Source organism: Diplodia corticola (genome assembly GCF_001883845.1).
Source record: "Diplodia corticola strain CBS 112549 chromosome Unknown scaffold26, whole genome shotgun sequence".
NCBI lineage: Eukaryota > Fungi > Ascomycota > Dothideomycetes > Botryosphaeriales > Botryosphaeriaceae > Diplodia > Diplodia corticola.
Genome location: NW_017971505.1, coordinates 311,573 through 336,189, shown reverse-complemented (window position 1 = coordinate 336,189; position 24,617 = coordinate 311,573). Strand labels below are relative to the sequence as shown.

The window sequence follows — 24,617 nt, the reverse complement described above, 5'->3', positions numbered from 1 at the left end:
CCCAGAACATGTGTGCCACCCACGCCATCATCTATTTGATCTTCTTCGACTTGAGCTTAATTTCTTCGTCATTGACGAATATGCCCTTGCCCTTGTACGGCTCAGGCACCCTCCATGCCCTGATTTTAGCTGCGAAAGACATCACAGCCACTTTGTCTGCACCCTCCAGTAACAAACGGGTTGGCTGTGGTGTGCTTGCCTTCACGCCCTTCGGAATCCCCAGCTCGACTGGATGTGAGAAGCCAACCTTTAGGTTGACGAATTGTTGGCCCTCGTACTCAGACTCCACAGTCGTCGCAGACTTCTCGATTGTGGCACGGTAACCAACGCCAACAAGGCGCAGAATTGCAGTGTGGCCTTCCGACACGCCGAGAATGTGATTTTGAAGGTATACGCGGACCGTGCCTGACCCAGCGTTGTTAGTCCTTTGTATTCAACCTTCCCTCCATGCCATTGGAAAACGTACCCCACATCTCACGCTGCTTTTTCTCCTCCGCATTCAAAACCTTCACTATAGGCTGCGCATCGGGCGTCTCGCGCACAATTTCCACAAACGGCGGGACGGTGTATGACATCTCCCCCAGCGGCCCCTTCACACGGACAGTTGCACCCTGCTCATTTCGGGTGGAGACCCTGCCGCCCCTTGTCTTGACTGCCGGAATGACTTCGAATTGGACTTCCGAAGGTAATGACAATGGCGCGCGACCAATCTTCGACTGGTGCACGTTCGAAGTGCTGAAAGCGCGGTGAGCGGAGGATGGGGAGTGGATGGCGGCCGGAGCGGGTGACTGGTTCGAGGAGGAGGATTTGAGGGTCGCGCTTGCGCCTTGCAGGCAGCGCCGTCTCGCGGTGGAAAACATGTCGGGGGTCTGCCGCGTAGTCGTAGGCCGCTGCGATGCTTTGGTTCTTGCCTGTCGCTCATCGGATCATCGGCCGACACTTCGCCGACATCACGTGCATCGTGCCACGAGCGCGTCGCTACATTTCGTCCCATGACGCGTCAAGTCCGCACTTTCCCTTCGTGCACGCGTTCTCTGTCCATCTGACCGCAAAACCCCAGCAGCTGCACGCGGACGAGATCTTGGAGGTGACCGGCTCTCACATCAGGTCAACAGACGTATGGAAGACCTTTGACTACACTTCAGCGCGCTCGAGCTCCAACGACAGCTACAACACCGTCGCTGCTCTCGACGCGACATTTCTCGGCCTCGACAGCGCCTTGTCCGCTTCGGAGCAGGATCCAACATCTTGCAAACTGAAGGCTGCGGCTCTGATCGTCCACTTATTCCAGCATCGGTCGACACTGGCTGAGTGACGTCGCACCTCGCAACATCTCACTAGAGCCCGTCCCAGACATCACCTACTACTAGAAGGTGCCATGCTCTGCAGAACTCTCTTCAACGCCCTTGCATGGGTGCTTCTAGTCTCAAGCCTCTTCTCATATGCCGTCCTCGGAGCTACATCGTCCCAGGTTGAAATAGCCTCTCTTGGGCCTTTGGACACCCGCCCCCAGGATGATCTGAGCTCCATGCTCCGCCGTGCTCCGTTTCACGACGCTCACGTCTTCGAGATTGCTTGGAAGCAGATTCGGGACATTGAATCGTCGCCAGCTTGCCATCAACTCGCCACCTCTTCTCTAATCGACTCATGTCAATCGTTTAGCTCCTTGCCAGATCAGGACACTACCCGGCCAGCAGAAAATCCCCTCGACCAGGTGAGGCAGGAATATGCTGCCAAATTGGCTGTCTGTGAGCTCCAGGGTATCAAGTCTGGCATTCCAAGAGAATGCACGCCATTTGCTCCATCCCGCCAGGCCTGTCCCAGGATCAACCGCAAAGGTTTCTTCCGGAAGAAGAACATTCCCAGTCAGGACGAACCCAAACGCGCCTGTTATCCGGAATTCACGCCCCACGAACTGAGACAATGTGTTGATACACTCTTTGTCCAAGCACAACGTTGGACGAGCTTCAGCAATGCTCAAACTAATGCCATTGTCATCTGCCAAGCAAGCCGCGGCGCTGTGGAGAACGGTAAGTATTGCGTGCAACTGACTTTTCCTTCTTTTTTTGATCTTACTTTGGTGTGATACCCATTTGTACCTAATTTGAGCGCAGAGGAGCACCTCCAGAAACTTCAGGAAGCTTTCCAATCCCAGGCCAAGGTATCCGAAGTGCTCTCGCGCGCTGTACAAGAGACGGAGGATCGCCTCGCACAACATCACAAATTCACCGAAACAGTTCGGCAATTCCAACATGACATAGCTGCACGCAACGAGGCCGCGTTGGTTCAAACAGACAGTATCATTACCAAATTGGTGGACAAGTTTGACTACGCTACCGGGGCACTCCTTGATGTGTTCGGTCGTTCACTCAAGACTGCGACTGCGGAAACCCAAAACTTGAGTGGCGTAAGTCTTTCAGCCTTCCCACACGTCAACATATCTAACTTAATACAGAACATCAAAGCCGCCAATGAGGAGCTCGAACAGGCTCGGACTACACTTCAAGAACTTCACAAGGAAGCTGTTCTTCACGACAAGGAACGCAGCGCCGCGCAAGACCTTGCAGTGAAGGGCAACCAGGCCCTTGCCTCAGACGTCCAGGCCTCGCTTGAGAACGTCAGAGATGTCACAGTACATGCGCTTGCGGAGCGTCTCCGAAGTATTGAGGCAGCAGTGGTACGTTAGACATGGGCGATAGCAGAAGAGTGGTGCTGACGTGTTAAGATCCATTATTTGAACACACAACAGCAGGCCTTGGAGGACCAGCAGACCTTTCAAGAGGTATGTTATTTGGCCCACGCTACACATACTGGACCGATGACTGACAGCCTGTGAAAGGCCCAAAGCCGTATTATGCAGAACCAGCTGAACATTGAGACAAGCCTTGCAAGTCACCATGATATTATCGAGGAGCAATCCCACAAGCTCGCCGAAATGACGTTCGGCGGCCTCGGAAATACAGTTGCAACCTACGTCGGTCTTTCATTCTTCATTATACTACTCAGTCGCGCCAGTTTAATCCTCGCGGCGGCCGCAGCATCAGGAATTGGGGCTGTTGGCATGCTTGGCTCTGCGCCCAGCACCAACCTCTTCAGCATTATCAGTTCAACGCATTTGGTCATCACACCGTGGACCCTCCGCCTTGCAAGTTATGCAACAGTTATCGCTATTCCCGCTGCTCTTATCTACATCACCATCATCATCGGCAGTTCTTTTGTCCGCAATTTCATGATCTCCCGTATCGACTCCAATACCATGCTTGAGGTCGAGGTAAAGAGTGATGGAGTTCTTTACAACGTATGATCAGAAGGAGCAGACGGCCTCCGACTTCGCAACTTACATTTCATTGACACGCTCGCTTTATCTCAACGGTCTGAGCGTCAAACTTGGCTCAGCGTGCGCGGTTTCATGGGGACACGAATCTTAATTATCTTCATTCTTCAGAATCAGCAGTTGCCTCTGCGTTAATCTGCAGCGCAGATCAAGGGCAAATGAATCGAGGGTTTCAATGGAGTTAACCTAGGGCACGGCGTTCAATTAGATGGGTTTATATGTACACATATAGTTTGACGGACTTCAGCTTTCGCATAGTAGGAGTGGATCAAGATGGTCAACATTCCCAGTTTCCAAAAAATTATGGAGCATCAATCGAGAGAGGATATTGCTAGTTTCCAACACAGTTCTTACAAGTCAACTGGTCGTGGCATCAACGCTTTACAGATACTAGGGACACGGATGAAAATCCCAAATTCGCTTTCTCGCAGCTTAACGAAGAGAGATCTTTCCTTACATGCCAGTCAGCAATCTCCTGATTCCCTTTCGTAATGCGGAACCTTTTCTCACTCACCTCCTAAGGCACCTCAGGCCGAGGCTGCAACCTCACCCGGCCACGTCCCAATCGTAAACTGCGAATTTGCCCTGTAGAGATGAAGGGAAAAAGAAAAAATCAGCACCTCCATCAAACGAGCCCGGAGTCGAACAAGAAACAACTCACATATTCGTCAACTCCCACGTCTCAGCCATCAACCTCCCATACTGGCCCCTATCCTCCTCATCCCCGGCCGCGCCGGCGACAAACATCAACGCCATGAAATGGTCGTCAGTGCCCTGCGCGTCGCGATACTGCGGATGCTTCATCAGCCGCGTCAGCGCGCGCCGCAGCTGCGGGCCGCTATTATTCCTAAAGACGTCCTCGACGCTCTGGCGGAAATCGAGGGCCCACGCCTCGGGCGGCGTCGGCTGCGCGAAGTTGTCCGAGTACTTGACCATGGGCGCCCACTCGTTGCGGTAGAGGTTGTGCACGGCGCCGCCGCTGCCGACGAGCAGGTAGCCTTCGCTGCGCAGCGGCCGCAGCGCCGCCCCGACCTTGACGTGGTAGTGCGGGTCGAAGCGCGCGTTCATCGACACCAGCGTCGTCGGCGGGCACCCGCCGGGAAACATGCGGATCAGGACGAGGTACGTGTCGTGGATCCAGTCGAAGGATGGGTTGCCCGTCGCGGCGAAGCCGGCCGCGCGCAGCAGCGAGATGCAGCGCTGGCCCGTGGCGAGGTCCGGGTTCAGCGCGTAGTGTTGGTACTTGTCCGGGTGGACGAAGGCGACGGGGGATTTGGTCGGCGCGGGGTTCATGGCGACTTCGACGCGGTCGCCGTCGGCGTCCCAGTGGGCGCCCTGGTTTTTGGGTGTGAGTATGAGTCTTTTTGTTGCCTTGGTTCTGGTAGGGGAGGGGTCTTTGTTTTTATTTTTTTTATTCGGCTGTTCCGAGCACTCACCATCATTATAACGCCCTTGATGCCGTGAGCGAGGGCGTCGTCGCCGCACTTATTCCAGTAGGTCGCGGCGTCCGACTCCTCGCCCAGCATCATTGTCGAGCCGTGGGAGAAGAAGTGCACGGGCGTGGTATTTGCAGGCATGGTGGGTAGGTATTGTTCAGAGTCAGCCAGGACTGGTTGTCTCGTCTTAATCTCTGGAAAAGGGTATCGCAGCTGCGAGGACTTGAGAAGTTTACAGCTGAGCGCTATTCCTTATCACATGGAGTTGCGGAGCTGTGAGGGCAGATCAGTGCTGAAGTCTGGGACCGTAAGCAACAGCCGCGGGGCAGTGACACAAGCATTGGCGCCGCGTTGGTGGTGGCATGCGTGGGGCCGAATGTCTTGTCCCGCTACTGTACTAATTGCCCGTGCCGATCGTCGGTCCCGTAGCGTGGTCTCCTTCTTTCCGTGACTGCCGTCCGCTGCCACGCCCGCCGCAAGCTGAAACGACTGATGGGTGCACATTTAGCGAAGCCGCGCTAATGGAAAAGAGGCAGGTTCGTAGGCTCGCTTTCGTGATAGATTGAAACTGTTCTTGTATCGTGGCTGAAGGGACTACCAAAGTGGTTTCAGCAATGATTTCCGGCTTGATCTGATTTTCCGTGCTCGATCATTTCTCGCAAGTCCAAGAAAGAAAGGAAAAAGGTCATCATTCAGCAATGCCTCAATAGAGGCTCCGACACGCAAGGTTGGTGCTCCATGGAAGTCTCCAGGGAACACGACAACTTGAATAAAATATTCTCAACTAGATAGCACGCAGATTGCCTCCATGAATTACGCCCCATACCCTTCGTCTCTTCTTCTTCCCACCATCATCATGAACTGCCTCTCACAAGCATATCTCTCCGCCCTCAGAACTCACCCCCGATAGGATACTGAATATTCCACAACCTTCCACCCGTCTTCCTCCAAAGTTGCGCTGCACTCTGTCCGGTTGGAAAACATCAGTATATTTCCCTGCTTCCTTTCCTCTCCAAGAAATGAGGGAAATTCCCATTCACTCACCCCGTTCGCCCAGACGCCTATGAACATGACCGTCACAAAAACGCGTTCCGCCGGGTTGAGATAAACCCTCCTCTGGCTCAGGTCCAGGTCGGGCTGGACTGGGCGATAGTGAGGGATGCGCCGGCGATCGGTGGGCCAGTTGTCCGGGTTCTCTTGCGCTGCTGCCGGGTTCGGATTGGGATTGGGTGGCGGTGCGGTGTTCGAAGGGGAGGATCGAGAGTGGTGGAGTTCGTAGTCGGCGAGGACGTTGACGGTGTTGTAGTAGGTTTCGTTCGCGGTGGTGGTGACAGACATGGTGGTGGTACGGGTACGCTGGGTGTCGCTGGGAGGAATAAAAGAGAAAATCGGTGCTGAAGGTAAGTTACCTTGCGCCAAATGTGTTTTGGATATCGTATTTTCAGAGGTGGACAGGTGGGTTTGCTGCAGCGCGCCGCAAGTGATTTCTCGGGTGGGGAGCTGACAGCGGAAGGCGACAACAGCAAGATGAACCCGGAGCTCGGCCTCGGCCCTGCACGGAAACTACAGCAGAAGCCACCAAGTCTCCGGAGTTAGTGAGCCAAGAATAAGTCATGGCTGGGATGGGGCGGAGTCGCTCATCAGCTCCCCCTAGCTTACCCCACAGTGTCGGGATGTGGGGGGGGAGCACCACATCCACTCCGGGCACCTGTTGTGGCGCCCTTGGTGCCGGACCCCCTCCTTCTTGGCCCGTCCACCAAAGTGATCCCACGGGCCCTGCATGTGAGACAAGGTCCGCGCGTGCAACTCGAAAAATAAGCAGCCATTCCTCCCGGAATATCCACCAATTCTCCTCTCACGCGTTGTCGGGCTGCATTGCTGATGATTTAGTCTCCGCCCGCATCACCCCTTCCATTTCCAGCCATTCGCAACACTTTTAGAATTTGAGGGGATTCACAAACGACTATCAGCACAGAAAGAGCAAGGAGGGGAAGAGGAACATACAATATCTGTATCCACACATCCACCATGAACGACGACGCAAGCCGAGCGCTCGCCAATGTCCGCTCCACCGCAATTGACGGCCGGCTGCACAACATCTACTGGCGGCAAGACCAGCTGCGCAGTCTGCACAGCACGCTGGTGTCGCACGAGGCCGCTGTCCTGGAAGCAACGACCAAAGACTCAGGCAACACGCTCGCCGAGGCGAAGACCGAGTTCTACCTGGCCCTCGCCGCCGTAAAGCAGCACTTCTCCTCTCTGAACCCAGAGCACGAGCTCGAGCGCGAATACTGCATCGCCCACGGCAAGGACGCGGCCGACAAGCGCGACCCCGTGGGCATCGTATACATCGAGCCGCAGTCGTCGCACACGCTCTTCTACTCCGTCATCGTGCCCCTGGCTTCCGCCATCACGGCGGGCAACTGCGTCGTCGTGCAGCTCGAGACAACACTCCAATCGGTCCCGTCCATCCTCCGGCAAATCCTCACCGCAGCCCTCGACGCCGACGTCTTCGCCCTCGTTCCCACCCGGCCGCCTTCATCCTTCTTCACCGCGCCGCCAATTAACGTCATCTCCGTGCTGCAGAATGGCAGCAGCAGTGAGGAGAGCGGTGTTGCTCCCTCCACTTCCCTGATCGCCTCGCCCACCTCGGCGCTCGCCGTCGCCATCGTCGAACGCACTGCCGACCTGGGCGCCGCGGCCAAGGCGCTCGTGACGGCGCGCTTCGGCTTCGGTGGCAGATCGCCGTACGCGCCCGACGTGGTGCTAGTCAACGAGTTCGCCAAGGAGGCGTTTCTGAATGCTGTGGTGCAGGAGAGTATCAGGTACATGGCGGTGGGGGAGAAGAGCAACGGGACGGCGGCGAATGGGAAGCTGGGTGGTGGTGGTGGTGGTGGGAGAAAGGGCGGCCAGCAGAGTACGGTGGAGGAGCTGAAGAACGAGGCGGGGGTGAGGGTTGTGACGGCGGGGTCGAACGGGGCGATTTTGGACGTGGAGAAGAGGTGAGTGATATCCCCTGACATGAATAAGGCAGGTGCGGTCATGCGCTGACTATACGGCCTGCATCAGGGAATCGGCCGCATTAGGCAGGAAGATCGGCGAGCGCTGCCTGGTCGTGCATGCTACCACCAGCCTGGACGACGGTATCGACCTGACGAACAGGTAAGCGCTTATGCAACAAAATCTCCGATGCTTCAGTACAACGCCGTCTGACCTGCAGTGCCAGGATCGCCGCTGCCGCCGGCAATTCTCCTCCCCTAATCGCGACCTACTTCTTCGCCGACCCCGCCTCCTGCAAGTACATGAGCCAGTTCACCGCCGCCCACCTCTCCTTCGCCAACCACTTCCCCCTCGACCTCCTCGGTAAGGCAACCCCCCTCCCCTCCCCTTCACTCTTTCCCCAGCCACCAGCTCTTCCCACTAACCAACCAACCAACCACCACACAGTCGGCCCCGCCGCCCCCACCACCACGGCCCCCTTCGACACATCAACCCGCTTCCCGCCCAACCTCTTCACCATCCCCCGCCCTCAATACGCCAAGCCCTCACCCCTATCCGCGCGCCTATCCGGCATCCTGCAGGCAGCATCCTCTAGCGTCTCTGGTGGCGGCGGCAACGGCGTCGAGGCGCTCCAGTCGCTGAAGCGGGAGGCGACGAGCGCGCTGCCGCCGGATCGCCCGTACAAGAAGAACATCGGCTTCTTCGAGCAGGGCATCATGCTCGGTCTGGGGATGACGGCCGTGCCGCTGCTGTCGGGGTTGGGTCTTCTGGGGTGGTATGGGACGAGGTCGGTGTTGGCGTATTGGAGGGGGTGAGCGTTGGAGGAGGAAGGAAGAGGAAGAAGAAGAAGAAGAAGAAGAAGAAGAAGAAGAGAGAGGGTTTTGCATGCGGGTGAATGTTGGGTTGGGGAGAAGCGCGGACGGTGCGAGGGGATTGCGTGGTCAGTATAGCGAGGCGGGGGTCGTTTTTGTTGAGGTTGGTGTTCTGTATGCAGTTGAAGCAAGTAGTTTTCAGCGCGAGATTTATTCGAGGAATTCTGGTCAACTCGTTTGTGACCTGTAGGGAGGAGAAGAAGTGGAGGTGAAGGCCTGATGGAAGAAGGATACTACTCTCGGGATCTTGGTCCTTGTTTGCAAAAGCAAATATTGGCCATGCTACTATTATATGCATGCCCAGAGTGGATGCATTAAAGCGGCACCATATATTGGAATCCGAGGCGAAGGAAAGCCATCACTGTTTCATAGATGTATATACAATAAACTCCTACAAGGCACGATTGGAAAAGGTTGAGTACTCCGTAGCCTACTATGATGGTATAGGAAAGTGTTATAATAGCATACGACCGCACAATGAGGGGCATCAGCTATCCCCCCCAATCATCAGCAACTTTCAGTTTCGAGTAACAGTCCTCCATGGTCATTCAAGCTCTAATGGTCTCTACTACACCCATCCCCTCTCCTCATGCCCCAAACTTGGGCGGAATGACCGGCAAGGTAACATAATTGCTATACTTCGGCCCAAACACGATATGGTTCACGCCCCTCAGCTTCTCCTCACTCCGATCCACCGGATGCGAGTGCAAAAAGATGCCGCTGCCCTGCGTGTCGCCGCTCGCGACCTCGAACACCAGCCGGCCGCCCTTCTCGACGACAACGTTTGTCGGCCACACCTCGACGTCGACGCCGTACACCTCGCCCGGGATGACGGGCAGGCGGTCGGTGCTGAGATACTCGCGCCACGGCAGATGCGGGCGGTGCTTGGCGTGTTCCGGGTTGGTCTTGCGCATCGAGATGCGCAGCCAGCCCTTGGTGAGCGGGACCGGGTCGCCCGCGGTGCCCGTGTAGAAGACTTCTTTTCCCTCGGGCGAGAGGTGGCGCAGGGTGACGAACAGGTCGATGTCGCTGGGCGTCGGCCCCGAGGCGTCGGCGCTGACCGCGACGTTGAGGTGCGCGAGGACGTTGCCCGTGATCTCCGTCTCCTCGTCGAAGGGCGGCGTCGTGAATTGCACCAGGGACGGGTCGTCGATGGTGCCGAGCGCGCGGTAGGACAGCTTCTTGGGCGGCGTGTGTAGGGGCTCCAGGCGCGTCAGCTGCTGGTCCGAGGTCAGGTAGAAGTTTGTCCATTTGGTGCGGGCGATGGGCCACTCGTTCTCCGTGCGGCGCGGGTAGGCTTGCTCAGCTTTGGCGTCATTGAAGCCAACGTCGCCCTTGCGCAGGACCATGTCGACGGGCGGCACTTTGCCCTTGATGGACCAGCCGACGCGGTCGTCGCCCTTGAGGAAGGCATCCAGGAAGCTGCGCTGCACCTCGACCTCCTCATTGTAGTAGAAGGGCAGGTCGTGGCGGCCAGTGATCAGGCGTAGGTACTTGAACTCGGAGCCGGCGTGCACAAAGCCTTCGACGTTGCCCCGGAGGTGTAGGAGAATGCCTCCCCAGTTGCCAACGGAGAGGAGTGGCACCTCAATGTCTGCCATGTCGTACTCCTTGGAAGCGTAATACCCATCGTCGCGGTAATTGTTCTCCGCATTATCGATGTTCTGGTCCCGGCGATTTTTGGCCATTTCCTCTTCGCTAAGATCGCCCTCGATAGTATCAGGGCCCCAGTTTCTTGCCGCACGGCCAGGCAGTCCATACTGGTTGGAGATGACCTGGCGGTCCCACCAGAACTTGATGAAGCTGTTCGACAGGATACCTCCGTGCCTGCAGCGGTCGCGGTAGTAGTCGGACATGCCCTCCCATGGCACAATGGCCGACAGACCCTTGGGCTTACGCGCTGCGACGCGCCATTGCGAGCCAGCGTAGTATGAGATGCCCAGCAAACCGACCTTGCCCGATGACCACGGCTGCTCAGCAGCCCATTCGACCACGTCAAAAAAGGCCTCGCTTGTACCGCGCGACATGGTGTCGAGCAGGCCGGGCGATTGTCCCAGACCGCGCTCGTCAGCGCGCACTATCGCATAGCCATGAGTCGTCCAGAACTTGGGGTCAGGCGTTTCCCAAGCAGAATGGTCGGAGTGGTGCTCGGGGTTGACTTCGGAGTAGGACTTGGCGTGGAAACTTGGTATCGTGTGAGTGAATGGCGGGGTGGCTCTGAGGGCTGGTGGGCTCACTCTTTGTAGTGGATGTCCTTGCCATACGGGCCGTATGTTACCAACACCGGAACCTTTTCTGTGCCCTTGGGACGGTAGACATTCACGCGGCACAAGCCCTCGCTCGACTTCAATTGCACCGTCGCATTCAGCTCCACAACGTAGGGGAACGACGTCTCGTCGATGGTGCGGATGTCCTTGATTTCGTTCGGCATGGTTGCAAGGGCGTCACAGCAGCGGTAGAGGGGGAACAGGAGTCAATGGTAGAATGCAAAAAGGCGAATGCTATTGTTTTGTTATGTACCAAATAATAATGTCCGGCTTGACCTACGCAATTGCCGCAAAGCTCCTCCGTTGGCACTGGGCCGGCTTGCGTGCTTAGCTGCATGTGGCGGCCGGCCTGCTGTCTCGGGATGTGGGGGAATGATGCGGGAATGAAGGGGCCAGCGTAGCCCGAGGGGAAGTCCGAAACCAGTGAGAAGACATGGCCAGCTGCATGCGACACTTCGCTCTCGGAACCGAGCGAGCGGGGAGTGAACGAGAGGTGAGGGGGATGAGTGAGACGCCGCGGCGCTAAATACCGGACGGACTTAACACTTAGACTGACGCGTGCACGGACCTACCAGACGCGTCGACGCGTCGACCCGTCTCGTCCACCAAACCATCACCGTACACAGTCCATCAACCCAAGAGTCACCGGCCCTCGTTCACGCCCCGCCCTGAGCCACGATGGCCCGTCGTGCTCCCCAGAGAGTTACCGCCGAAAGCGCCGCGCCCTCCTCAGGCAGCCGTGCCTCCCCGCAGAATCCGCCCAGACGACATGTTGCGTCCCGACGGTCGCGACGACAAACTACTCTGACACAGTACGAAAGGGGAATACCATTTGCTGCGTGTACAATAGAGGACTCGGAAGATGAATTTGACGAGCCGCGTCCCAAGAAACGGAGCCGCCGATCTACCCTACCTGGGAAGACCGAGTCGCAGAATACCCTCACGCAAATTGGATGGATCTCCACTATTCCACCGTCAGATAGCGAAGAGAATGAAGGGTCCAGTGAAGCTAGCGGTGCGGAAGAACTGGGTGACAACTCACCATCAGATGTGGGAGACGATGGTGGCGTAGCTGGGCCAGCTTCAGACGAGGAATTCAATGGATTTTCTGATGGCGAAGGAATCGCACCAACAGATGCTGAAGCTGATGGACATAAGACTAAGCAAAAAACGCAAGGGATTTGTGAAGAGACGAGCACACATGAGACACCATGGGAAAGAGCACAACCAGAACCTCGACCTGGCAGTGATATCCCTGGGAAGGGGCAACAACTCCCGCATACGCCACGCAAGGTCCGCCTGTTAGAGGTCCCATCTTCGCAGTCTCCACCTGTTACTCCACTTTCAGCCATTCACACGCATGAGCGACGGAGATTGTTAAGGTCTCCATTGCGGTCACTCTCCACGAATCCTCAAAGCCTCTTGGATTCTCCTTCGAGGACACCAAAACCCATAGCGGGATCGATACGTCGAAGCACAAGGAAGGTGGTTGCATTCAAGGATCAACTTTCGAGCTCCGTAAGTAAGCACCATCCACACTCGCCGGTATCGAGTGGGGTCGCGGACAGCGAGGATGATTTCAACGACGAAGAAGAAGAGGACGGAAATGAAGAGATGGCCGATGCCGTTGCTGGAATAGACATCGGCCAAGAAACACAAGCCTACATTCGCCGCATCGACTTCAATTGCATCTCCGCGAGAGCTACAGGAGAGCCCGAATCCAGCCAAGACAGTGCACAGGAGGACCGCCATTCTCCTCCAAAACACGGCTCCACCAACAGATTCCTCCACTTCGAGGAGAGAGCCCCTCAACATCCGCAAGCACCGCCTAGACAACCAGCACCAGCATCGTCACAAGAAGCGCCACCAACGACCCATCTCTCTGCTCCCACTTCCCTACGAATGCCAGCGATCAAGCAAGAGGCTGAAAGCCCGCGGCAGCAACAGCTCCAGGACACCACACAAGACCGGAATCTACCCCACTTCTCCTCCCCCGTTCGACACTCCCAAGCCTCCTCCACCACCGCCACCCCCACGCAAGCGTCTCCTCGCCCTCCCACCAGACCAGACACTCCTGAAGTCCCTTCCTCGCCGCCGCCGCAATCATCCCACCTACCCGAGACCTGCTGCAGTCACGTCTCGGCCGATGACCAAATTCCGCCTTCGCAGCCCACGCAGCTGCACCTCAAGCAGATACTGCTGCAGCCGGTGACGCAGACGCAAACACAAGATCAGGACGTGGGAGAGTGGGACAGGGTGCCTGATTCGCAGGGAGGGGAGCAGCATGAGGAGGATCAGAAAGAGGTGGCAGTCGGGCGAGTAACGAGGAGAGACGCTGTAGAGGGTCTGGTGACGGCAACGCAGATGATGCAGCAGGGGTTGGTGGGAGAGGAATTCTCGCTGCCGCCGCCGCCGCCATGGTCGCAGACGCAGACACAAGAAACTGAGGATGAGGACTAAGGTTGAGGAAGGCGGGCAAAGTAGCCAAACTTTTGTCGAGTGGCTTGGTTCGCTGTTAAAGACACAGAGCGGTGTCGGAGAGGAACAGATGTCAAAACAGGATTACCAGTTTCAGCGGCATTCCGATGACGGAGCAACAGACTGATGGATGGGATTGGGAACGATTGATGAAGCTATGATGCACCAGAAGACGTTTTGGATAGCGGATCGGTAGCTTGGTAGGAACAGGTCATATGCTCTCATAAGGAAAGGTAAGCGGTACGCTATCCGCGGATCCATCGCTTCCTTCAGAGCTTGTCATCATGTTTCATGCAGCTGAGGAGACTTCCACGCCCTGTCGATCACCACAAGTGTTCCACAGGACCACGTGGGAACTGCACGACGATCTGATGATCATGCATCTATCTAAAGGAGATGTGTATCTGGGCATTGTCAGGCCATTGTTTCTTTGGAGGAGTGCGCGTGGGATCCGAAATGCGGATTGCTCTACATTTTCCTATCTCTCTCAGAAGTGCACTTGGAGATTCAGCTATACAAGTGCTGACTTCAATCAGGAATGCGAATGGTTATGAGAGTAAACCATTCATCGAGTCTTGCGCACGCTTCGCTTGAAGGATGAGCCTTCGTGCGACCTTTGGCAGGAGAGCCTTTTGTTTTTTTAATTAACCAGTCCATCATGTTCCCGGGCCGAGTCAAGTGGGAACTTCCGTCCAGCCCGGGGCGCTGGGATAGATGACGGCTTGGGACCAAGAGCTGAACTGAGCCGTTTAGTGCAGCAAAATGCGCAATTTGTTGGACAACCTCTCGGTTGCGGCTGATCCAGACTCGTCTGATATTGTCCCTTGCATGCATTTACGAGATGGAAACCACTCGGGTAAAAAGGAATGAAGATTCCAATAAGGGTACATGAGGCATCCCCGAGACAGTAAGCACTACGAAGTCGGCGCAGTAAGCTGACTGGCAGGCTTGTTTATGAGAAGGTTGATGAAGCACAGCACCGATATAGCCTGCGGCTGAGGAGATTGCGGGGTAGGTAGCTTTAGAGTTTTGCGCCTCAGCACATCCTTCATCAATCCCCTATGCGTGCTCTGTTCAACGATGGTTGGGCGATGGTTAATAAATCAGCCTTCAATCCGCCTCGCTTGAGCCCGGTGGTGGCGGAGGGGATCCGTGGATGCCATGACCTGTCGCGACGCCACGGCCTACCTAACAATCACGTTCCTGCATCCCACGTGAGCCAGCCAACTGCATCAGCCTGGAACAAGCAACTTCGAATAGGAAACTTTCTTGCTGCTTGTGTCCAGACAAGGAGGCGGCTTGCAATGGTTCGCCTATTCTGTGCTGACGCGCTGCCGCGCTACCGGCCGCTTGCAGTAGCTGAAGTCTGTCGCCAACCGCGAGCATCACTTGCTGCTCGTCCCTGGCAGGACGGCGCAAGAGCTCCTGCACCATGGTGCTGCGGGGTTTCTCCCACCATTGTTGTCCAGACACGGCATCACTGAGGGTTTAAATACCAGGTGCGTGTCGCCATTGATTCCACTTTTCACTCACCAGCTCACCGGATCCAAGAGTTTACATAGACTCCACTGGACATCTCCTTCAGCGCTTTCACCCCAGTCGCCCAGCATGAAGTTGCTTCCACTCTTGGCCCTCTTCGGCCTCGCCATGGCTACCGCTATTCCCAAAGACTCGGATGACGATTGTGAATGCCCCGTCAACGGCACTCTGTCTCCCACGTACGTGTCGACCAACGCCTTCTATGAGATCAGCGAGAAGCACCCCAACAAGCACTTCTATCCCTCGCTGAGGGCCAAGGTGACGCCGAACGACCTTTGCTTCATCACCAACCTCGAGCTGCCCCCGTCAGCTTCCGGCAAGACCTGCACGCTCGTATTCCTGCTCCCGACGAAAGACCAGGCCAAGCAGTCGTACTCCTTCTCGGGACCGGGCCACTTTACCTTTACTGGCTACGCCACCGGCGTCGGTGCCAACGACACGACCACCTACAACAACCAACCCGCACCGGGTCCGAGTAAGTCCTTGCCCTCCCTTCCTTCCCGACCCCTGCTGTCGGCAATGAAAAAAAAAAACAATCAAAGAGTCTTGCAACCGGCTAACCTTATACCTCTACAGGCCCTCCCGCCCCTCCGGAGATTCTGCCCGGCAACGCCTACACCATCTTCTCCGGCCCCTGCGACATTCCTGATACTGATACAATAACCACCGTTAGCGGTAGCCTCTGCAGCGCTGACACCACCCTCAAGTTCACGCAGAGCGAGGGCGGCCCTGGCTGCCCAATTGGCTTCTTCGTTGAGCTTACTTGAGCTGTGTTGATGAAGATGACAAAAAATCGGAGAATGACCTAGCCTCAAACGCTTTCGTTTTTGTAGCAGCACAACCTACTGAGCAAATGGCATCCTCTTTACTTTACTAGCTCGCCAGTCCTGCATAACTTCAAGTAGTGACGCACCGTGACCCCCGCCCTATCATCACGTAATCAACCTTCCCTGCGAATGCGGCATGCATAAGTAGACGGGATCAGGCCGGACCAACCCACGGATACTTATTCCCTTGAGCGTTTCCCGAGAACAGTCACTTTGTATCATTTCCGGAAGTCTTATACCCATGCTATATCCTTCCGACGTTCGAGGAAAATGTCACCACAATCGGACCGCCAGACGTACGTAGTAAAGAGATCCAGACGTGTGCCGATCCCCGTAGTCTCGTCCGATGCTGCTAACAGAAGCCACACCACGCGAAGAAGGTCCGAATCATCCGCGCTTCATCGTGACTTTTTCTTGATGTTGCAAAGGGGCGGTCTTCCGGTGGTGCGAGAAGAGGGGCGAGGGAAGAAAAGAAAAGGAGATACCACGGAATAGTGGGATTGATGTTGCACTGCGTCCGAAAACTGTCTTAGTCCTCCCTTTTTTTTTTCTTTTCTCTCTCTCTCTCTCTCTCTCTCTCTCTCTCTCACACACACACACACACAACTACTCCGTGTTCTATTCTATGTGGTACAAACATCTTTTTATGCGAAGTGTCCATGGACCTCGATTCTGCCAAGACATGTATTAAACATGCGTTGTCAAAAGTTGCAAGAGTACGTAGTACGATGCTGCACTGACTCCAAAGGTTACATGAAGAAAATTGATAGTCGGACATACTTGTTCAGGAAATGGTATGGCGAGAGCCGCAGCCGAACTGACCTCGAAAGGGCAGGTCTAAGAGAAGTCGCTACCTCCCCACGCGGCCCGTCATCCATGGCTACTGTATCATCGGCGCCCTCCGAAGGCGGCGGCTTTGGATGAAGAACAATGTCGTCGCTGTTGAGCTGAAGCCCCCCCCTATAGCCCGCACCGAAGCTTTCCCGATGGTGGTGTTTCGATCCTGGAGAATTTCTTTCCTGATGGGGCATGACACTTGATCCTCCATCGGAGCTGGCGTCAGCGTTGACGCCCAAGGCTGACGTCCAGCCTTACGCCGTGCCGAATCGTCATTCACCTGTAGCGCTAGCTCATGCACGCCAAATCCCAAGCAAATTTTTTTTTTCTCTCCCCCTCTCCTCTCTCTTTGGCTCAACCTCCGGCGCTGCTGTCGCCGGTCAGTGGCACTACTTTTAAGCGCCGGTCGCGGCGGACCGTTTGACCGACTCCATCCCTAAGATTATTCTGACGTGGTTTTTGATGCCGTCAGGCGGGCCGCGTGCGGTGTCGGGACGGCCGCCGTTTCAATAATGTCGGGTGCGCTTGGGGACTTGGCGGTTCTCCAATGAAACAAGCTCTGCGGAGCATCGACGGTGTTGACCGGTCCGTATACCACGTAGGCAGCCCTCTGTGGTTCCGGATCGCAGCCGTGCGGTGTGATCCCTAACAGATCCCTCGGGGGACGTGTACCACTCCACAGTACGTACTACGTAGCGAATCTTGCTGATCTTCCGAGCGTTCGCTGGGGTGATGCTTGATGGGAGGACCGAGCCAAAATCCAGCAGGATCCGACGAGAAACAACTGGAGCTTAGCTCGGCGGTACTGTTCACGAGTCAAAACCAATCGGATACCAGACAATTAATTTGATACTACAAAAATTGTCGCCTGTTGGCGCTACTAAACATTCCGGTGAACGCGTATTCCTTGTGGGAAAATTCCGGTCTTGTGTGCCCCTTAAACACCTGAATCGCAACCCCTGTACCTATCATGCATACCCGCTTGGGACGAGGCGACCAGCGATGACGAATCCCGTGGCTTCCCCGTAACCACTAGGCGATGGCGCATAGTCTATCGATCGATCGTGCTCTCCTCCGAGCTTGTTTGAGCCACATGGTTCTCCTCCTAGACGAAATCTGCTTCAATTACAGACGTCGGGCAGAAGGTCTCCGCCATTCTTGACAGTGATGGCTCAAGCGTGTCTGATAACTGGCCGTCGTGTATCGATGTAGTTTGTGGTGCGAAGATACGAAACGTCGTCTTCTACTCTTTCGATGTTTGAGTCGGTCGTCCATCGTATCTGTTGGTCCTGAAGACCCAGCGTGTTGCGCATTCGCCTTTGCGAATAATCTGCGTAAACGTGTGCTGAGCTCAACCAAGATGCTGCAACTCTTTCCTTCCCTGGTTCTGCAAAGGGGTTCATCCAGCGTCGCCTCTGATCGTTGTCGACGTGCAGCCAGTAACCGGGTGGTCGCCCTGGCTGTTCATCTACGATCTCCGGTAGACCGTCTAATCCTTCAAAGCGTGCTTCCCCTTCAGCTCGTACCAATCCGAGTTCCCAATGACCATGTTCATGAAGCAGAACCCGGCATCCTCCGCCTTCACCCAGAAAGCGTCAGGCACACACCCCTCGGCCTCGTCATCTGCGTCGAGCGTGACAAACAACACGGCGCCCTCAGCCGCCGGGCCGGCACCTGGCACCGCCACGAAAAAGTGCAGCGGGTTGAATTGGTAGCCCTTGGCCAGCTCGACGTGATGCCGGACGACGGCGTCCAGCTTCTGGCCGGAAAAATTCCAGCGGCCGTCGGGCGGCGGCCGTATACACTCGCCGCGGCTGTATGTGTCGCACTTGGACTCGCACATGTCTTGTAGCCGGATGAGCTCCGTGCTGTCCACGAGGGGGGTGAGGGTGTATAGCGCGGCCGGCAGCAGGGAGACGGGCTCGTCGCGCCAGTGCTCCACTTCTGGCAGCTGCTGCGGCAGGGCGAGGACGTCGGCGTCGGTAGACATTGATTTCGCCTTTTTTTTTTTTTCTGGACGGGACGTTGAGGTCGGAGTGATTGGATCTGTGTGCGGAGAATGGCAGGACTGATGATGACTTTTCAGCCGAAATGGTCGGTAGGCGGAAGATTGGGACTCTGAAGGAGCGACGGTAGGGTGTCTGGTTGAGTCTAGGGTGCAGCGAGAGAGTGAGAGAGAGAGAGAGAGAGAGAGAGACGGAAAAAAGGAAGGCTTCTCGAATAAATGGAAATGTTTTATAGGCTTCCGGGGGGCGCTCAGGTAGCACTTGAGTGGATTGTGCACAGCAAAGGTAGGACAAAGCGGCCGCTTATAAGCAGGCCATGGCAACAAAGGAAGGAGCAGCAAGACGAGAGAGGAAATAACGTGTGGAGATAGTGTGAGCTCAGCGCCATTATTAGCCGACGGCGGCGCCGCAGCCACCGCCTATTGTCTTTTTCCTTTGGACCGTGAGGTAGGCGCGGAGGCGCGTGGCTAGCCATTCTGCGCAGACCGACTCAAGGGTGCGGCTTGGAGGCGCAGTGCAGGGTGGTTTTGTAGCTGTACGTGCGCGAGAGGTAGCGCAACGGGCCAAAGCACACGCAGCTCCCGTCCCGCACGCGGCGCTAGGCACGAGACGGAAGCCGTGCAATCGGACCGCGGGACTGCCGTCTGGTGTCGGTGGCTATCACTGGCTATAGCAGTGTTCCGAGGGCGCGTGATCGAGCGCTGGGCGTGTTGGTGTCGCCCGGGCTGGGCCAGCTGCCGGCACGAAAAACCTCCGCGTCTGCCGCGCCTTGCACGTGGGCTCCCATGCCCGTGCCGCGCTCAGGAAATGCTCAGTACTGGTACGCGGTTAACATTCCTACCCGGCAACATGTCTGCAGCCTTTTCGTCGCCTGTCGCCGGTCGCCGTCGCCTGTCGCCAAACTTGCCGCTCGCGACACCTGCCCGCCCGGGGTGCGGGTGCGGGTGCGGGGCGGAAAGGGTGACCCAGTCCGACAACGCTGCACCGCCGTTATGTCATCCATCGCGGGGTTGTGGGGTGGCACTGCAGTACCAGCTTCCGCATACATAGCATCGTAGGTGCTACGGTCGCGCTTGCCTCTGCATCAATTCCGCCCGTAAGCCCTACGTGCCTCGTCGTGCCTCCGCCCACCTTCTGCCAACCCACCGGAAGCATCTCCCCCGCCAAGCATGCCTGACAACATCAACGCCCGCGATGCCCTGGTCAATCGCCAGCTGCCGGAGATGCAGCTATCGGACGGCTCGGCCGCCTCGATGACCGGCCCGCCGCCACCAGCGCCTCATTACCTGAACGCCGAGGGCCGCGCCCGCTACCGTTTCTCTGTCGAGGGCAATGCCATATGTAAGTGCCGTTGCACGCCAGCATCTGTGCCCAGGCATATGCAGTCATGGGCTGATTCCCGCAGTAACCGGTGGTGCTGGGACGCTGGCGCTAGAAGGCGCTCGCGCGCTTCTCGAACATGGTGCGAGCGGTGTGGCGCTTTTCGACATCAATCCAGCCCACGCCGCCGAGCAGATCGAGATGTTGCGGGCGGATTTCCCGGACCAGAAGATCGTGGCTAAGGAAGTGGATGTAACCGACCCACAGAGCATCGACACTGCCGTGAAAGCAACCACAGAAGAGCTTGGCAGCGTCGACATCCTTGCCTGCTACGCTGGCGTTGTGGGATGCACCCACGCCTTGGACATGTCGCTAGACGAATGGCGCCGAGTCATGGACATAAACTCCACTGGTGCTTTCCTCTGCGCCCAAGCTGTTGCCAAGTACGTCTCGAATATTGGCTAGCTCTAGACTGGCTGCTGACAGTCTCGATAGGCAGATAGTGGACCAGAAGACCAAGGGCTCCATCATCCTCATAGCCTGTACGCCCACGCGTGTAATTCATTGACTACGAGTGAGTGCTGACTGCTTCGACAGCCATCTCTGCACACCACGTCAACTTCCCACAACCTCAAGTAGCGTACAATGTGTCCAAAGCTGCGGTCGTTCACTTGAAAAACTGTCTCGCCGCTGAATGGGCTCGGTACGGTATTCGCGTGAACACTATTAGCCCGGGCTACATGGACACCATTCTCAATGAAGGTCCTGGCATAGAGAAAGCGCGCAACATGTGGGCTGCTCGCAACCCGATGGGACGCATGGGAGTCCCAGAGGAGCTTGCTGGGCCTCTCATCCTGCTTGCTTCGAACGCCGGTAGCTTCATCAACGGCGCTGATCTCCTCGTGGACGGTAAGTCTAGCGGGCCCATGGACGGGACGTAACGAGAACTAAAGGTGTTTACAGGTGGCGCCATGGTTCTGTAGCTTGGATTGAAGCTACTGCCCGTGTCCAAAAACAAAAAAAATGGCGTAAAAGTGTGTGTGTGGAAAGGAGGGAGGGGGGCACCAGGGGTTTAGTATAGGACGGAGAGAATACAGAGACGTGCAATCGATCAAGTAGGGAGTGCTCTTCATGCCTGCCAATGCAGATGGGGAAATTAAACCCAGAAAAAAACGTCTTGGCCAACGGATGGGTCTTCAAAACATGCAGTTCGTTCAGGCTCGCATGATGGACACCATTGCAGCGGGATTTCCCTCCGTGTTGTTGTGTTTATGTTGTTGTTTACGTAGTGCATGGGGGCGAGATCGACCGTTGAAGGGCCGCGGGGCCGGGTGGTGATCTGTGGTGCGCACGCGATCTGGCCGCTTGAGCGGTGGCTGAGCGCATACTAGGAAATATTTCGAGCTAGGGTTCAAGAACGCAGCGTGTGGAGTGCAACAGGTTGTGGAATGGCTGGACGCGTGCGGAAGTTGTTGTGAAGATTTATTGACGTAGGGGGGTCATCGGGTTGCCGGGGACGGCTCGCTTGCTCGAAAGCCCGTTCGTGGGCCTAGCGCGCCTGCATGCTTGACAACCACCACCGCAGACCAGCCACAACAAGCACTGCAACCACCTCTTTCCCCGCACAAGGCCAATCCTCGACACTCTCTGGCCGCTCGTTCCACACCTGCCCTCGCTTAACACTCTTGACACGCCACCCACCGCCATGTACATCGTCCACTACTAAGGCGCCTCGACGTGTCACCACACGCGTGAGCTGCTCGCTCTGCCCGTCTTAACGTCCGCCCTCCGCCAGCTCGTTTCGCCGAGCAGCCCTCACGCATGGCAGCAGTCTCCGTGCCTCCATCGCCGAGGGCTTTGTCCAACATGCCGCCGTCGCGTCGAGTCCCGCTCGCCAACATCCCCAATGCCAACAACTCGCCCTATCGGCCAAACGCGGCAACCACGACCAAACGACCGCGTTCTCACGCGAACGAACAGAGAGATGCCGCGTATCCCGGCCAGCCACCTGCAAAAAAGCTATATCTTGGGGAGAATGATGTGGAAAGCCGTCGGCAGACCCTCTTGAAGAACGCGGGTCACACCCCGGCGTCTGCCGTTCACAAGAAACTCGAGGCAGCACGCGACACCAAGTCCAGCCAGAAGCCGGTCGACAGACCACAGAAGGTCGTCCAGGATAACTTCGAAACTATTCGCCAATGGCAGAAGCACTACCGCAAGGTCTTCCCGCAATATGTCTTCTACCTTGAGAATATACCCGCCGATGCACGGGCCAGAGCAACAAAACAAATATTGGCTTTGGGCGCTGTACGTTACCCACCCTACGGTTGACTTGTCCACAAGAAATTGATGTTTTTGCACTTCTAGCGCGAGGAGAAGTTCTTCTCCAAATCCGTCACCCATGTCGTCACGACGCGTCAAATCCCCCCCGAGCAGCCCGCTTCTAGCTCAGTCGATACTCGAACCGCGTCCTCCAACACCACCACCGCCACCGCGCAAGATGAAGCAGGACATTTGCGAACCATCAATCCTTCTCTCCTCAATCGATCGACAGAATCGCAAGGCGCACGTACTCGGCTCGCCCTTGAGCTTGCTGCTGCCAGGAAACCGGCCATCTCCACTGCGCAAGGGCATGTCATCCATTCTTCAGGCATATTCTCAGTGGCTGACTTAAGTTTAGCATTTTCCAGGATGCCGAACCGCGTACGCGGAGCGGTCACAATGGCGATATCCTCGTCAAGGCAAGAGAGATGGGTATGAAGATATGGGCTCTGGAGAAGCTCGAGAGGATCCTGAACACCATGTTCAACACGGACACTGGAGAGCAGCCTCCTGCCTACAACACGCGGGGAAACACGGCGGTCACCGCTTCGAAGACTCGCGGTGCGGACCTCTCGCAGCTCCTGAAGAACGAGAAGGTCAACGGTCCGGCTGACCGCGACCTCGCTGTTTCCACCAAGGACATGGCCCATTTCCGTGGCTACTTTGTCTACATTCACTGTATGAATGAGAAGTACCGTCCTGTTATCATGAGGGATTATCCCAAGGTGGCTGTGAAGGAGGAGGGAAAGTGGCCCCAGTTCCGTCTCACCGCCCCAGGAAGGTGCCCTTTCGTGGAGGATCCACAACACCTGAGGAAGTGGCAGTTGCAGGAGCAACAGAAGACGACTCAGCAGAAAGCAGAGCGACCTCCTGCAGCACCCCGAACACGTTCTGCCTCTGCAGCCCTGGAGGCTGCCAAGCAGCGTGCTCCCAAGGTCGAGCAGAAGAGATCGCTGACTGCAAACAACGTGTCGAGGCGTGGCAGCGTGACGGAGGAGTCTACTGACACGAGTCTGTCCAAGCCTCTGGATCCGCCGAAGCTCATTCCTGCGAAACGCAGGGAGCCGGATGGCATGCCTCCGCTCTTTGGCAGTGCCCAGGCCAGCTTGCGTGCTATGCCTCGCTATGCCGGTGGTGAACCCATTGCTTCTGGTGTACAGCCATCTAACATTACGTCTGCCATCAAGTCTCAAATGATTTCCTCTACGGCTGCTGCCCCTGGTGCCCGTGCTGGCACCAGCAAAGAAGTCAACCAGTTGAGCAGGAAAGTCTTGGAGAAGAACAGTGTACCAAACAGCACGAACTCTACGTACATGACAGATGTCAGAGCAGCAATCAATGGAGATCGTGCTGCCCCGCCTCGAGCTGCAAAGAGCAAGGCCCGAGCGAATATCACAGGTGCTCCCGACTCAGACGAGGTCGAGAAACAAGGCGGTCGCAGGGTCATCGTTGCCCGTAGGAAGAAGTCCCTTGAGAAGGAACCCAAACCTGGATATTGCGAAAATTGCCGTGAGAAGTTTGACGACTTTGATACTGTAAGTTTGTTCCTCCGAGCAACTGCATTCCAGACTAACAATGGTGTCAGCACGTCGTTAGCCGCAAGCACCGCAAGTTCGCTGCTACCCAGGAAAACTGGGAGGATCTCGATAATCTGCTCAGGGAATTGAAGCGTCCCTTCTTATGACGTAGTTCTGCGGGCTACCTACCTTGTACAAACCCCGTACGACCGCTACAAGACGGGCTTGCAAGCACCTAGCTCGTCTGGTCCGACATATGATTGGCCCCCAACAGCGCGCTATGCAACCCCGTCCTGCCAAGATCATTTTCTTTTCAAAACATGACAGCCATACAGCTTGGCATTTGGAGGCTTCCGATCATGTGGTCCGCTTCCAGAGTCCCCGTGCGTTCATGCGTGCCTATTCAAGAATACCCCAAAAACAACTACCTTATCCGCCTCCACGGCATGTCAACCTTTCTGCATCACATGGCGCATTTTCTCGAGTTGGCATTCTCCTTTTCAATTCACAAACGGAACGACGCGCGAAGCTACGGCCCGCGGTTACTGTACATGTAAATCCTTCTGGCGGCTAAAAATAACCTCGGGCTGATTGAGTTCGCTCTCACGGATTTTGGGGAAGGATTCCGGGTGGATGAGGATAGCTGCTGGCGTTGGTGCTATGGCAATGACGGAGCTGGGACTATTGCTTATATATTGGCTTAGCTGCTTGCCGGTGGAAGTGGGGACGGTTGAGAGGCCTACTGATGGTTAATGTCTGAGCCGCATCAGTTTGTGTACATACTTTCTGGTATATGAACATAAGGGATCCAGACATTGAATAAACAGTTGGTTTACTGAAGTGCAATGACTGTGCTGAGGCC

General features: G+C 56.3%; 11 protein-coding genes across 11 annotated transcripts; 6 read left to right on the top strand and 5 right to left on the bottom strand.

The window, feature by feature from the left end:
• Positions 1-31: 31 nt before the first annotated feature.
• BKCO1_26000111 (mitochondrial 54s ribosomal protein 16) lies at positions 32-860 on the bottom strand (the record flags this gene model as incomplete). Its single annotated transcript, XM_020273367.1, has 2 exons — positions 32-405; positions 467-860. 2 exons carry the CDS (start codon positions 858-860, stop codon positions 32-34), a joined length of 768 nt encoding a protein of 255 aa, XP_020130161.1.
• Positions 861-1,378: 518 nt separating this feature from the next.
• Positions 1,379-3,304, top strand: BKCO1_26000110 (nuclear membrane fusion protein kar5; the record flags this gene model as incomplete). The annotated part of the gene is made up of 5 exons (XM_020273366.1): positions 1,379-2,030; positions 2,115-2,407; positions 2,456-2,677; positions 2,726-2,782; positions 2,840-3,304. The coding sequence occupies 5 exons, from the start codon at positions 1,379-1,381 to the stop codon at positions 3,302-3,304; spliced, it is 1,689 nt and encodes a 562-aa protein (XP_020130160.1).
• A 687-nt stretch (positions 3,305-3,991) lies between these two features.
• BKCO1_26000109 (aromatic ring-opening dioxygenase family protein) lies at positions 3,992-4,911 on the bottom strand (the record flags this gene model as incomplete). Its single annotated transcript, XM_020273364.1, has 2 exons — positions 3,992-4,669; positions 4,771-4,911. The coding sequence occupies 2 exons, from the start codon at positions 4,909-4,911 to the stop codon at positions 3,992-3,994; spliced, it is 819 nt and encodes a 272-aa protein (XP_020130224.1).
• A 749-nt stretch (positions 4,912-5,660) lies between these two features.
• On the bottom strand, positions 5,661-6,108 carry BKCO1_26000108 (uncharacterized protein; the record flags this gene model as incomplete). The annotated part of the gene is made up of 2 exons (XM_020273363.1): positions 5,661-5,735; positions 5,815-6,108. The coding sequence occupies 2 exons, from the start codon at positions 6,106-6,108 to the stop codon at positions 5,661-5,663; spliced, it is 369 nt and encodes a 122-aa protein (XP_020130225.1).
• Positions 6,109-6,798: 690 nt separating this feature from the next.
• Positions 6,799-8,585, top strand: BKCO1_26000107 (aldehyde dehydrogenase; the record flags this gene model as incomplete). Its single annotated transcript, XM_020273362.1, has 4 exons — positions 6,799-7,772; positions 7,840-7,932; positions 7,991-8,133; positions 8,218-8,585. 4 exons carry the CDS (start codon positions 6,799-6,801, stop codon positions 8,583-8,585), a joined length of 1,578 nt encoding a protein of 525 aa, XP_020130218.1.
• Positions 8,586-9,229: 644 nt separating this feature from the next.
• BKCO1_26000106 (x-pro dipeptidyl-peptidase (s15 family) protein) lies at positions 9,230-11,073 on the bottom strand (the record flags this gene model as incomplete). Its single annotated transcript, XM_020273361.1, has 2 exons — positions 9,230-10,826; positions 10,880-11,073. 2 exons carry the CDS (start codon positions 11,071-11,073, stop codon positions 9,230-9,232), a joined length of 1,791 nt encoding a protein of 596 aa, XP_020130219.1.
• Positions 11,074-11,587: 514 nt separating this feature from the next.
• BKCO1_26000105 (uncharacterized protein) lies at positions 11,588-13,369 on the top strand (the record flags this gene model as incomplete). The annotated part of the gene is made up of 1 exon (XM_020273360.1): positions 11,588-13,369. One exon carries the CDS (start codon positions 11,588-11,590, stop codon positions 13,367-13,369), a length of 1,782 nt encoding a protein of 593 aa, XP_020130216.1.
• Positions 13,370-14,995: 1,626 nt separating this feature from the next.
• BKCO1_26000104 (gpi anchored cell wall protein) lies at positions 14,996-15,693 on the top strand (the record flags this gene model as incomplete). Its single annotated transcript, XM_020273359.1, has 2 exons — positions 14,996-15,401; positions 15,503-15,693. 2 exons carry the CDS (start codon positions 14,996-14,998, stop codon positions 15,691-15,693), a joined length of 597 nt encoding a protein of 198 aa, XP_020130217.1.
• Positions 15,694-18,079: 2,386 nt separating this feature from the next.
• On the bottom strand, positions 18,080-18,580 carry BKCO1_26000103 (amino acid permease protein; the record flags this gene model as incomplete). The annotated part of the gene is made up of 1 exon (XM_020273358.1): positions 18,080-18,580. One exon carries the CDS (start codon positions 18,578-18,580, stop codon positions 18,080-18,082), a length of 501 nt encoding a protein of 166 aa, XP_020130222.1.
• Positions 18,581-19,765: 1,185 nt separating this feature from the next.
• BKCO1_26000102 (short chain dehydrogenase reductase family) lies at positions 19,766-20,899 on the top strand (the record flags this gene model as incomplete). Its single annotated transcript, XM_020273357.1, has 5 exons — positions 19,766-19,937; positions 20,002-20,359; positions 20,412-20,458; positions 20,514-20,825; positions 20,880-20,899. 5 exons carry the CDS (start codon positions 19,766-19,768, stop codon positions 20,897-20,899), a joined length of 909 nt encoding a protein of 302 aa, XP_020130223.1.
• An 883-nt stretch (positions 20,900-21,782) lies between these two features.
• On the top strand, positions 21,783-23,922 carry BKCO1_26000101 (g1 s regulator; the record flags this gene model as incomplete). Its single annotated transcript, XM_020273356.1, has 4 exons — positions 21,783-22,223; positions 22,284-22,550; positions 22,607-23,773; positions 23,824-23,922. The coding sequence occupies 4 exons, from the start codon at positions 21,783-21,785 to the stop codon at positions 23,920-23,922; spliced, it is 1,974 nt and encodes a 657-aa protein (XP_020130220.1).
• Positions 23,923-24,617: the final 695 nt, after the last annotated feature.